Raw genomic sequence first — 12,496 nt, forward strand, 5'->3', positions numbered from 1 at the left:
CATTGGGAACACTGAGTACAGAGACCTCCACAGCCTCGCTTTCTTCTACGCATCCTCTTCCAAACACAAGCACAATCCCAGAGCCCAAGTATTCTCACTCAATGATCAGTTATGAAAGACCTCCCCAGGTAACCAGGGAAATGAGGTCCAGTTGAGAAGAAGGAGGAATCCAAAGAGAGATATTCTTAGAAATATGGCAGGGGAGATATTTTCCTAGAATCCTGCTTGACCCTGAAATTCATTTTTGCATAAAATATTACTACAAATGGTTGTTTCAATCCAAGTATCAGTGAGCCAAATAGACTCTAGTGCATTGTCCTAGAAACCTGTCCACTCTTTAAAATATTGTTTCTATGCATGCAATTCTTTATGCACCCAACAACTGGTGTATAAATGAGGTATTGGAACATAACAACACATTTACCAGTTGGGAATTGCCTGTATATGATTAAGAATCAAATGAATAACACAGGCACTAAATGTTCCAAGATTGCAGACAAAAGACAGACTACTGTGTACTGGAAAATTTGCTAAATCCTTGTAGCAGAGGTGGGTAAAAGGGATAGGGCTTGAAGAGGTGAAAGATCACAGCATTCCATGAAAGAGAAACAAAAAAAGCCTTGGAGCCAGGAATTAATATAATATGTTTCAAGGAGAAGTTCAGTTTGGCTAGAATGGAAGACTGGTGCCAGATAGTTATGGGAGAAAGGTCAGACAGATAAGGTGGATGATGAAAAGCCTTGAATGTCAGAAGCTAAGTAGTAAGGATTATGGACAGGGACCAAGGGGAGTATTCCATACAGTATCTAGCACAGTGCCATGTCAATCTACCAAATAACAAGCAGTTTCTGAGAGCATCTATGTGCTTGGTAATATTCTAAGTATCACATGAAATCAGGAAATTGATCTATGTTTTTTAAGTAGAGAGAGAATTTATATTATCACTGCACAGCTATTTGGAAGGAAACTATCCTTTCTGTTATCTAATAATCTTTATTTCATTTGACTGTTTTTAGAAACTCTCCTCATTTTCTAAAACAAGGGAACTTGTTTTAGCAAATACTGCAAAGCTGCCCAGACCACAAAAGGAGGAAAGTCAAAGAAAACATGCAAGATGCATGCATTTAATATAACATTCAATCCTTAAAAGCAAGTATGTTTGTTACTTATTTTACAATAAGACCTTTATAATACAGATCTTTTATCTCACCTCTTGCCAAGTGTTGGCTATTCCATTTCTCTTTGCACTTAAAACACTGATATGGTGTGGTCACCTCAAGAAAAGCCTATATGGCATGCTGCTGCTGCTGCTGCTAAGTCGCTTCAGTCATATCTGTGTGCAACCCCATAGATGGCAGCCCACCAGGCTCCCCTGTCCCTGGGATTCTCCAGGCAAGAACACTGGAGTGGGTTGCCATTTCCTTCTTCAATGCATGAAAGTGAAAAGGGAAAGTGAAGTCACTCAGTTGTGTCTAACTCTTAGCGACCCCATGAACTGCAGCCTACCAGGCTCCTCTGTCCATGGGATTTTCCAGGCAAGAGTACTGGAGTGGGTTGCCATTGCCTTCTCCACTGTATGGCATAATACCCATCTAAACTAATGTAAGTTCTAGTGTCAGTATTTAAAATGTCAACTATGATGTAAGTCAAGTGAATAGGAAATTGTAATCATGAAGGTGCTCCAGATTCAAAGGGAGAAAAGAAAAACACCCCAGGTCCATAATCTTGAACACCCATTCTATGCTTCTGTGCTAGGTTTTCTGAAAATAAGCCTAGTATTTGGGATTTCACCAATATTCCATATTAAATTCACAAATGTCTACATTGAAATATAATTGAAAAAAAAGGTATTAGGAAAAACTATGTACGGCCCCAACATAAAAATGTACCATGAGAACTAAAAAAAAGACTTCAGGTATTGCCTATGTGAAATGAGTTTAGCAATGACATTCCTTTCTCTTTCTAGACACTTCCTTATTTGACTGTTTGGAAACAAGAGAGTCTCTATAGTCCCTTCTAGCTCTAAAATTCTACCAATAACATTAGAAAATTGAAGGAAAAAAGTATAATGTAAGAAGTATTTCTGTTTCATAGAAATTCTCTTAGATACATAGTAGATAGTTAATAAAAACTTGAATTAGCATTTAATATTATTGACACTAAACAGTTTCTCATGTGTATGCATATGGTCTCTAGAATGTACTTCATTTTTCTATTTTGAGGTTTCTATCTTCTGAGTATACAGGTGTATGTTAAGCAGGTCAAGATGAATAGATGGTTTCACAGCAGGAAAAAAAAACTGAGAAAAACCAGCAGTCTTGACTTTTTACACATAATGGTCATTTACAAACTTGTTTAAAACCTTAATTGCTTTTTCTTACCGAGGTAAACATTTCACAATATATATGCGAATCAAATCATCACATTGTACATCACCTTAAACTTACACAGTGGTATATGTCAATTATATCTTAATAAAGCAGAAAAAAATAAAAAAATATTTTAAAAACTTAATTACTTTCAAAACTTTCAATTATTTACACCCTTGGATGCATTGCAGGGTTTTTTTTTTAAGTGACATTAGGCTGCTGCTGCTGCTGCTGCTAAGTGGCACCAGTCATGTCTAACTCTGTGCGACCCCATAGACGGCAGCCCACCAGGGTCCCCCGTCCCTGGGATTCTCCAGGCAAGAACACTTGAGTGGGTTGCCATTTCCTTCTCCAATGCATGAAAGTGAAAAGGGAAAGTGAAGTTGCTCAGTCATGTCTGACTCTTCATGACCCCATGGACTGGCCTACCAGGCTCCTCCATCTATGGGATTTTCCAGGCAAGAGTACTGGAGGGGGTTGCCATTTCCTTCTCCGAAGTGACATTATACATACTTTTAATCCTTGGATTTGGTAAGTCTAGAGACCACCATTTGATTTGTTACACTGCAACGGAACTGTGCAATAACATAAACAGCTAGAAATCAAAGATCTTATCAGGACTTCCCTGAAGGCTCAGTGGTAAAGAATCCACCTGCCAACACAAGAGACATGGGTTCAATCCCTGGTCCAGGATAATCACACATACCTCAGAGCAACTAAGCCAATGAGCCACAACTACTGAGCCTATGTGCTGCAAATACTGAAGCCCATGTGCCCTAGAGCCTTTGCTCAGCAACAAGAGAAACTAACGCAATGAGAAGCCCAAGCACCACAGCTAGAGAGTAGCCCCTGCTCACTGCAACCAGAGAAAAACCCACACAGCAATGAAGACTCATCACAGCCAAAAAATAAATAAATAAAATTATTTTTAAAATTAAAAAATATACATCTTATCAGCTATGATTTAGAGATGAGATTCAATTGCTGCTCAGCCTGTCCATAAAGAAGAGAAAACAAATGTTTTTGCGCCTGGGTAAGATGTATAAGGATCCTTTCAGCATAGTCTGTGAGGTTATGAAGACGGCATCCTTTGCCTCAGTTCTCAAGATATATCATTACAGAGACATGGTGCTTTGTTCTTGCTACTCCATGTGATGACATTCTCCACTGAATCCATTGGGAGAATCTGGATTGGGAGAATCCAGTCTCCCAAGGAGAACCATTTGGTCCAGGACTCACCAAAGAGCCTCGAATTTGAATTCTTGATCTAAGTGAGATATACCTAGTCTCAGAAGTATACTATCAGGGTTGAAGAAACAACATTCCTCATACTGCTTAAAATAGATCATGCTGCTTGAGATGCCACATGAATAATTAAATTTTTATTAAAATTAAAGAATTGATTTTCTTGTGAAAAGCCTAACTATACTGCCTGGTGTTTTAGAATATGTTGAAAGCACTACTTTATTATTTATAAACATTTAAAATATACCCCAATTTTTGTAAACATTGTTTTGTCATTTTTTAAATACTTAAAATATCAGAAACCTCAAAAAATGTAAGTGATCTAAGGTTCCTCTCAATTCCTGAGAGACTCTGACAACATGTAATACTTTGGGAACACTTAAAACAACATATAACTGCATGTATTTATTTATCTGCCTCTCCAACCACATTATCAAATACTTGAGATGAGACCATGTTTATTTATCGGTACACCAAGTGTCTAGATAGTGCTTAATACAGAGTGGATACCTTATAAACATTTATGAATCTATGATATAATATATCTAACAAGCAAAAAGGGTTCCTCTTTTTCTAACTACTGAATCATTTGCCTTAGTCTTATTTAGATAGAAGTGATGAACATGGGGGGTGCAGTTCCCAGTAAGTTCTTGCTGTTGCCAGTTCCAATTTTGGTCTTACTTTTGCCTTTTATTTCTTAAAAAAACACTTATAACGCCTTTTGAGAATGTTTACTAGTGACAAAAAAAAAGAAAATAAATTTGTAGAGCCTTTTTCTATTTGATTACAATGGAAGTAAAATCTGTGCATTCAATGTAAATAATATATTTATATGTGTATAAATAATATGAAATCATATATGTATTATACAAATAATATAAAATTGCTTTTCAGTCATGTCTGACTCTTTGAGACCCCATGGACTGTAGCCCGCCATGCTCCTCTGGCCATGCACTTCTCCAGGAAAGAATATTGGAGTGGGTAACCATTCTCTTCTCCAGGGATCTTCCCAACCAAGGATGGAAACTTCGTCTCCCACATTGCAGGCAGATTTTTTTACCATCTGAGCCACCAGAGAAGCTCCCATAAATAATATAAAATTATATATGTAATATACAAATAATATAAAATTGCTTTTCTAATGAATATGTGTAGCTATCCAAAGATATATATTGTTAAAAGCAATCTTTTCACTTTAATAAAAGCATGGGGGAATTTGTTGGAAAAGCATAGATTTCTCACCAGTTACAGTCCATGGGCTCGCAAAGAGTTGGACACGACTGAGTGACTAACACTTTCACTTTCATAGAAACAACATATATTTGCTCTTTATGATGTATTTTTCTGGCTTCAAACTAGTAGGGCCTTAAATGACTAACCAAAAGTTTTGCCTGGGGCTTCCCTGGTGGCCCAGTGGTTAAGAATTCATTTGCAAGGCAAGGGACACTGGTTCAATTCCTGGTCTGAGAAGATTCCATATGACACAGAGTAACTAAGCGCCTGTGCCACAGCTACTAAACTCCTGCCTTAGAGCCTGGGAACTGCAACTACTGAGCCCACATGCTGCAGTTACTGAAATCCATCTGCATGCCTAGACCCTGTGATCAGCAACAAGAGAAGTCACCACAATGAGAGGCCTCCTGCACCACAATGAAGAATAGCTCCTGCACACCACAATAAGAAATGATGAAGATTTATCCAATAATTTATTGGGTAGCAATAAATTCTGTTTTTATACCCTAGCAATGAACTACCCAAAAATGAAGTTAGGAAAGCAATGAACTATCCAAAAATGAAGTTAAGAAAGACCATTTAGTAGGAGAAAGAATAGTTTTTATGACAAATGATGTTCACAACTGGATATTCACAGGCAAAAGAATTTAAGAGAAGTTAGATTCTACTTCACACTATCTGCAAAAATTTAACTCAATATGAATCAATGATGTGAGTATAAAATATGAATCAAAGTGGAAACTAGAAAACTCTTTATCATAATTTCTTAGATATGATACCAAAGCATGAGCTACAGAAGAAAAAAAAATAAGTTGTACTTCATCAAAATTAAAAACTTTTGTGCTTCAAAGGAAAGTCAAGAAAGTGAAAAAACAACCACAAAATAGGAGAAAATATTTTTAAATCATATATCTGAGAAGGTTCCAGTGTCCACAACATAAAGAACTCTTACAGCTCAACACTAAAAAGAGAATCCACTTTCATTTTCAAAAGTCCACCCTCCCTGCTCTGGTCTCTTACCCTCATTTCTATGGTTTACTCCACCTGCTCCCTACCATTTCTGAGGTCCTCCCTGGCTGCAATGCTCTGCTCATTTCTGAGGTCTGCTCTCCCCACTTACACTTCCTCTCTTTCCTAAGGTCTTTGCTCCTGTCTCTGGCTCTTCCCACTGTTTTGTTTTCCCTCTCTCTCTCTGCTTTTTTCTCTCCACTTCTAATGATTGCTTCTTACTATTGCTCCCTGTCTCATATTTTAGGTCTGATGCTCCTTCCTCCTCAATTCTGATGTCTGTCCTTCCTCTCTCTCTCTTCACTTATAATATCAGCCCTCCTTACTCTGTGCCCTTCCATTTCAAAGTTCTGCCCTCCCTGCTTTGCTCACCCACTCTCATTTCTGAGGTGAAATCTCTTTCTACTGTTCTTCCCATCCCCAGGTTCGTTTCTCCTTGCTCCTCACCTCCACATCCGCCATGTTCCTCTACTTCTCTTTTCTAAAGTCGCTGATGCTTTGTTGCTCCTTCTGCTCCCCGCCATGACTAAGGTTTTCCCTTCCTCTGCTCTGTGCTGCCTCACCACCACCTCTTGCCCCCCTTCCCCCTGCTTCATTTATGCAGTCCGTCCTCCCTCCCTCCCCCTCTCACCTCCAATTTTTAAGTGGCTGTGAGACAGTAGAGGTCTGAGGTGAGAGACTGGAAAAGTGAAAGTGAAAGTCACTCAGTCGTGTCCGACTCTTTACTCAGGATTATACAGTTCATGGAATTCTCCAAGTCAGAATACTGGAGTGGGTAGCCTTTCCCGTCTCCAGGGGATCTTCCCGACCCAGGAATCGAACCGTGGTCTCCCGCATTACAGAAGGACTCTACCAAATTAGCTACTAGGGAAGCGCGAGAGACTGGAGGGCACCAGCAGAAGTGAAGGGCGGTCTAGACCGAACAGGTATCAATCAAAAAAACAGGCAACCAAATAAACCATCCCTTTGCCCAGTCTGGCTGCCTGACCACCACTCCTCAAAAACTAGCCTTAGGCTTGTTACTTCACCCTTTGTGACACGCGCTGGGACTGTGAAGAGCAAGGGCGACTAACTGCACATGAATGTGAAAAAGGTAACTTGCTACCATTCCTTTGAATGATAGGGAAATGGAAGTCGTTCAGTCATGCCCGACTCTTGCGACCCCATGGACAGTAGCCTACACCAAGCTCCTTCCTCCATGGGATTTTCTAGGCAAGAATACTGGAGTGGGTGGCCCGTTTCCTTCTACAGGGAATCTTCCCGACCCAGGGACCGAACCCAGGCCTCCCGTATTGTAAACAGACACTTTACCGTCTGAGCCACCAGGGAAGTCCTTAAATGATATAATATATGGATACAGTCGGCTTTTTATTTCCCACATCAGACCCCTTCCAGCAATCCCTACGCAATTTCTGTCAGCTTTGGCCAGTTTTCCATCTAAGAGGCCAGGGCTGGAGAAGCGGGAAAATGGGAACAGAGAGGAAAGGCAAGGGCCTGGGGGTGGGGGTGGGGGTTCGGATCGCTCTTTTGTTCTCACAGCGGTGGGCGCTAGCTAGGGGGAAGCCTCCCTGCCTGAGGGCGAGCCTCACAGCCCGCCTTCCAACCTGCCCTTCACAACCGGGATCTATTGATACATACCTAGAGACGTATCTAGAAAGTCCATCTTTCCCTCTTTGTCGGTGTCTGTCATCTCCTTTCCAGAAAATATTCGTTTGGAAATAGAAGCTGTCTCCTCACCGTGACTGCACCACACTCCGAACGAGTGTGGAGCCCCCAGTACTGTTCACTCGGGTTCCTACAAAACTCGTCCTCCAATCACAGTCTGTCGCTTTGCTGTCCCTATGACCCAGGAGGTGGAGCTTGGCATCTACTCTCAGGTCTCCAATCAGAAACTTGGCTCACCAAGAAAAAAAAAAAAAAGAGGAAGACTGGCCCATTTCTTTCCCGCTCTTTCTAAAAATTGTTTCTTCTCCTATACACACACTGCTCAGTTGGCTACTTTGTATGTATGTGTGTCTGTGTGTATGTGAAACAGACTGCTTGATCCTTGCTTTTTATAGCTCTCAGAAGAACCCCCCCATTTCTCCTCTTTGCAGCTGGCATTTCCATAGAATACAATGTTATATTCAGGATGGACTGGTTCTGTTTCTCTCAAATTCAAAGAACTACCATAAATCTATCAGTTAAGACTCATCCAGTGGACTTTCCTACTGGCTCAGCAGGTAAATCCACCCACAGTGCGGGAGACCTGGGTTCTATCTCTGGGTTGAGAATAACCCCCAGAGAAGGGAAAGGCTACCCACTCCAGAATTATGGCCTGGAGAATTCCATGGACTATATAGTCCATGGGGTTGCAAAGAGTCAGACACAACTGAGCAGCTTTCACTTTCAGAGGTATATAGTGACATATACTTTTTTGTGACTTCCCTAAATGTTTGTTCATGACTTTTCTTAAGAAAAATGGAAATGTCACACTTTTTGCCTAATAAAGCTCTGTATACACCACTTCTACATGTTAGTGGAATCCTGTGCAACTAACTGGTTCTTCAGGGGAAATAAAAAGCAAATTAATAATTTTTAAGAGCTGAAAATTTGTTCAAGTTGTTACAGAAATCACAACATAAATGTCTGAAGAGATTTTAAAAGGTAATTGAGTGCTTATGGTCAGAGTCCTGAAGACTGTAAGTCAGTCTCTATCTCTCTCTCTTTTTTTTTTTTTTTTTTTTTTTTCCTTTTGCAACACTTCGTGGCATTGAGGAACTCCTGACCGAGGAGAGGGGATTGAACTTGTGCACCTAAAGTGCAAGTGCAGAGTCTTAACTGCTGGACCACCAGGGACGTCCCAATAAGCTAATCGTTTTCTAAAGACATATACAGTTGCTTGTGAAAAATAAATACATGCAAAATATTAATTTAAGTGCTATAATTCAGTCTATACAACAAATATTGAGCTCCTCACAGCATTGTGCTCTGGGGATACTGGTAGCTACAAAACATATATATATATGTATATGACTTAAAGGAGAAAATTCACTTAACATATCAAAAAATTAATTAGGACTTGAAAATTAAGGAATAATTGTAGGGTTGGGAAGGATATTGCTTGGCAGAGAAATCAGCACTACCAGCACACTCTGGAAAGTGCAAGCCATTCATTGTGGTGAGGTACTGAAAGATGGATCTGAAGAAATTAGCAGAGATTAGATTATGGAGGGACATTTTTTATTATGTGAAAGACTTGAAACAATTTTTTCCTATCATATTTGAGTTATAGAGCAATAAGGGAAGAGGATTAAAGACAGAACCCCATGGAAATTACAAAAGAAATTGAGTAGAAAGTATCAGAGAGTTATAGGAAAAACCAGGAAAGTGGTGTTGAGGAAATAAAGGGAGAATTCCAAGAAGAATTTAGTACTCCACTGGGTCAAGTGTTCTATCTTTTTTGCCTTTTCATACTGTTCATAGGGTTCTCAAGGCAAGAATACTGAAGTGGTTTGCCATTCCCTTCTCCACTGGACCACGTTTGGTCAGAACTCTCCACCGAGACCTGTCTGTCTTGGGTGGCCCTACACTGCATGGCTCATAGTTTCACTGAGTTAGACAAGGCTGTGGTCCATGTGATTAGACTGGTTAGTTTCCTGTGATTGTGGTTTTCAGTCTGTCTGCCCACTGGTGGAGAAGGATAAGAGGCTTATGGAAGCTTCCTGATGGGAGCGACTGACTGAGGGGGAAATTGGGTCTTGTTCTGATGGGTTAAGGCCATGTTCAGTAAATCTTTAATCCAATTTTCTGTTGGTCGGTGGGGATGTGTTCTCTCCCTGTTATTTATCTGGGGCCAAACTATGGGGAAGTAATGGAGATAATGGTGACCTCCTTCAAAAGATCCCATGCTTGCATTGCTACACTCAGGGTCCCCAGCCCTGCAGCAGGCCACTGCCGACCCATGCCTCTGCAGGAGACTCTTGGACAATCCTGGGCAAATCTGGGCCAGTCTTTTGTGGGGTCACTGCTCCTTTATCCTGAGTCCTGGTGCACACAAGGTTCCATTTGTGCCTGCCAAGAGTTTGTTTCCCAGTCCTATGTAAGTTCTGGCAGCTCTATGGTGGGTTAATGGTGACCTCCTCCAAGAGGGCTTATGCCATACCCAGGTCTGCTGCACCTGGAGCCCCTGCCCCTGCAGCAGTCTGCTGCTGACCCATACCTCCACAGGAGACACTCAAACACAGTTCTGTCTCAGCCTCTGTGGGGTCTCTGGGTCCTGGTGTGCACAAGGTTTGTTTGAGCCCTCTGAGTGTCTCTGGTAAGTATGGGGTTTGATTCTAAATGCAATTTCATCCCTCCTACCATCTTGCTGGGATTTCTCTGCCCTTGGAGGTGGGGTATCTCCTCACAAGCAGTGACAGACTTTATTTTCTTGGGCTCCAAAATCACTGCAGATGATGACTGCAGCCATGAAATTAAAAGATGCTTACTCTTTGGAAGAAAAGTTATGACCAACTTAGATATCATATTAAAAAGCAGAGACATTACTATACTGACAAAGGTCCATCTAGTCAAAGCTATGGTTTTTCCAGTAGTCATCTATGGATGTGAGAGTTGGACTATAAAGAAAGCTGAGGGCTGAAGAATTGATGATGTTGAAGTGTGGTGTTGGAGAAGACTCTTGAGAGTTCCTTGGACCACAAGAAGATCCAACCAGTCAATCCTAAAGGAAATCAGTCCTGAGCAGTCATTGGAAGGACTGATGCTGAAGCTGAAACTCCAATACTTTGGCCACCTGATGCAAAGAACTGACTCATTGGAAAAGACCCTGATGCTGGGAAAGATTGAAGGCAGGAAGAGAGTGGGACGACAGAGGATGACATGGTTGGATGGCATCACTGACTCAATGGACATGAGTTTGAGTAAACTCTGGGAGTTGGTGATGGACAGGGAGGCCTGACATACTGCAGTCCATGGGGTTGCAAAGAGTCGGAGACAACTGAGCGACTGAACTTAACTGAACTGGGTCAAGCATTGCTGGAAGATCAAATCAGTGAAGAAGTAAATAATACATTAAATTTAGTAATTAAGAGTTTTGTTTTTTAAACCTTCAGCAGAGTTCTGTGTGTGTTAGTAGCTCAGTTGTGTCTGACTCTTTGCTACCCTATGGACTGTAGCTCACCAGGCTCCTCTGTCCATGGGATTCTCCAGGCAAGAATAGTAGAGTGGGTTGCCATTTCCTTATGCAGTGTCAGCAGAGTTCTAACAAACCATAAATTGAGGATTGATTAATTAATTAATTAGGTTTTATTTAGTAAACACATATAGCATTTACTATCTGTCAAGCACTGTTCTAAGAGCTTTATTAGTCACCGTTTAACTCTCATAATAATCTCATAAAGTAAGAAATGGTATTATTTCATTTTTACAGATAAGGGAATGGTACAGAGGCCTTTAAAATTTTGCCCAAGGACACATAGCTAGTAAATACTGGTGCTAAACTCCAACTCATTGTTTTAACAACTACTTCCACAAGGTAAGATAGAGTGTTTCTTTTTAATGGAAAAGATTTAGTTAAACACGTTTATAGGCTATGGGAAAAGGAGTTAGGGAAAAGAAAGGCATTAAAAATAGTGAAGACAATATGAAATAATCAATAGAAACGTTTCCTATCTTAGAGAAGACAGAAAAAAGGGAATTAGGAATAAGACTGGAATAATAAATCTTGAATAACAGAAGAAATAAATGCATAAGGCAAAATCTTAATGAATGAAAAATTTCCTATGTATTACACAAACTTTCTTAGACTTCACCTTCAGCCTGTGGGTATTAATAAGAGTTAACAATAACTCAAATTTCAAAGGTTTCTATTTCCATATATTTTTAAAATATATCCAGCTTCCTGAAAAATTTTTCCTTTAATATTTCCAGGGGAGGGATTCTTTCATAATGTAATCACAAACAATCCAGTTAGCTGCCAAACATAATCATACTATTTCTTTTCATTTCCTCTGGACTCATTTTCTTGATATTGTCAACTTAAGAAATTGCAAAATGTAGGAGTTTCAAGTTAAGTTTTATTTGGGGCAAATGAGGACTATAGCCTGGGAGACAGCATCTCAGATCACTCTGAGATATTGATCCAAAGAGGTAGGGGGGAAAGGTCAGTATATATGTGATTTTGGTGAAGGCAGAGTACATGCAATTAAGCACATATTTTTGCAGAAGGTTTCTGCTGATCATGAGGAGCAGATGTCACCATGAAGGAATTTAGCGCTTTTTAAATATGAGAGGATGCAAGAATTGGGCTCATCAAATCATCTCCTGAAAATATCTATCTGAAGACCTGTTCTGCCAGTTTTTCCAGAGCACATAGTGCCTCATTTTTGTTCTCCACTTGAACTCCCTTCAGTGGGTGTGGAAGGTCAACAGCTGTAGCAGCACATGATTTAATCACTGTAGAAGTAGATGGCAAGTGCCCAAGCTAAGTGCCAATTTGTAGCTGACATCAAAAATCCAGGCAAGAAATGATGATGGCTTGAATTAAGATGGTAGTAGTAGAGGTGGTGAGATGTGGTGATGAAGATTCTGGATGTAATTTAAAGGTAGATCTCACAGGATATGCAGATGGACTGCATATAGAGTGTGATAGAAGGCAC

The 12,496-nt window shown here is 40.3% G+C and overlaps 1 protein-coding gene across 1 annotated transcript in view; it reads right to left on the reverse strand.

Annotated features, from left to right (window-relative positions):
• LUZP4 (leucine zipper protein 4) overlaps nt 1–12,496 on the reverse strand; it is an 83,136-nt gene that overhangs the window by 24,865 nt on the left and 45,775 nt on the right. Inside the window, exon 2 of the mRNA XM_065916892.1 lies at nt 7,593–7,752. Within this exon, the coding sequence (XP_065772964.1) occupies nt 7,593–7,752 (160 nt within the window). The remainder of the gene's footprint in view (nt 1–7,592; nt 7,753–12,496) is intronic.

Source organism: Muntiacus reevesi, chromosome X (genome assembly GCF_963930625.1).
Source record: "Muntiacus reevesi chromosome X, mMunRee1.1, whole genome shotgun sequence".
Classification (NCBI taxonomy): Eukaryota; Metazoa; Chordata; class Mammalia; order Artiodactyla; family Cervidae; genus Muntiacus; species Muntiacus reevesi.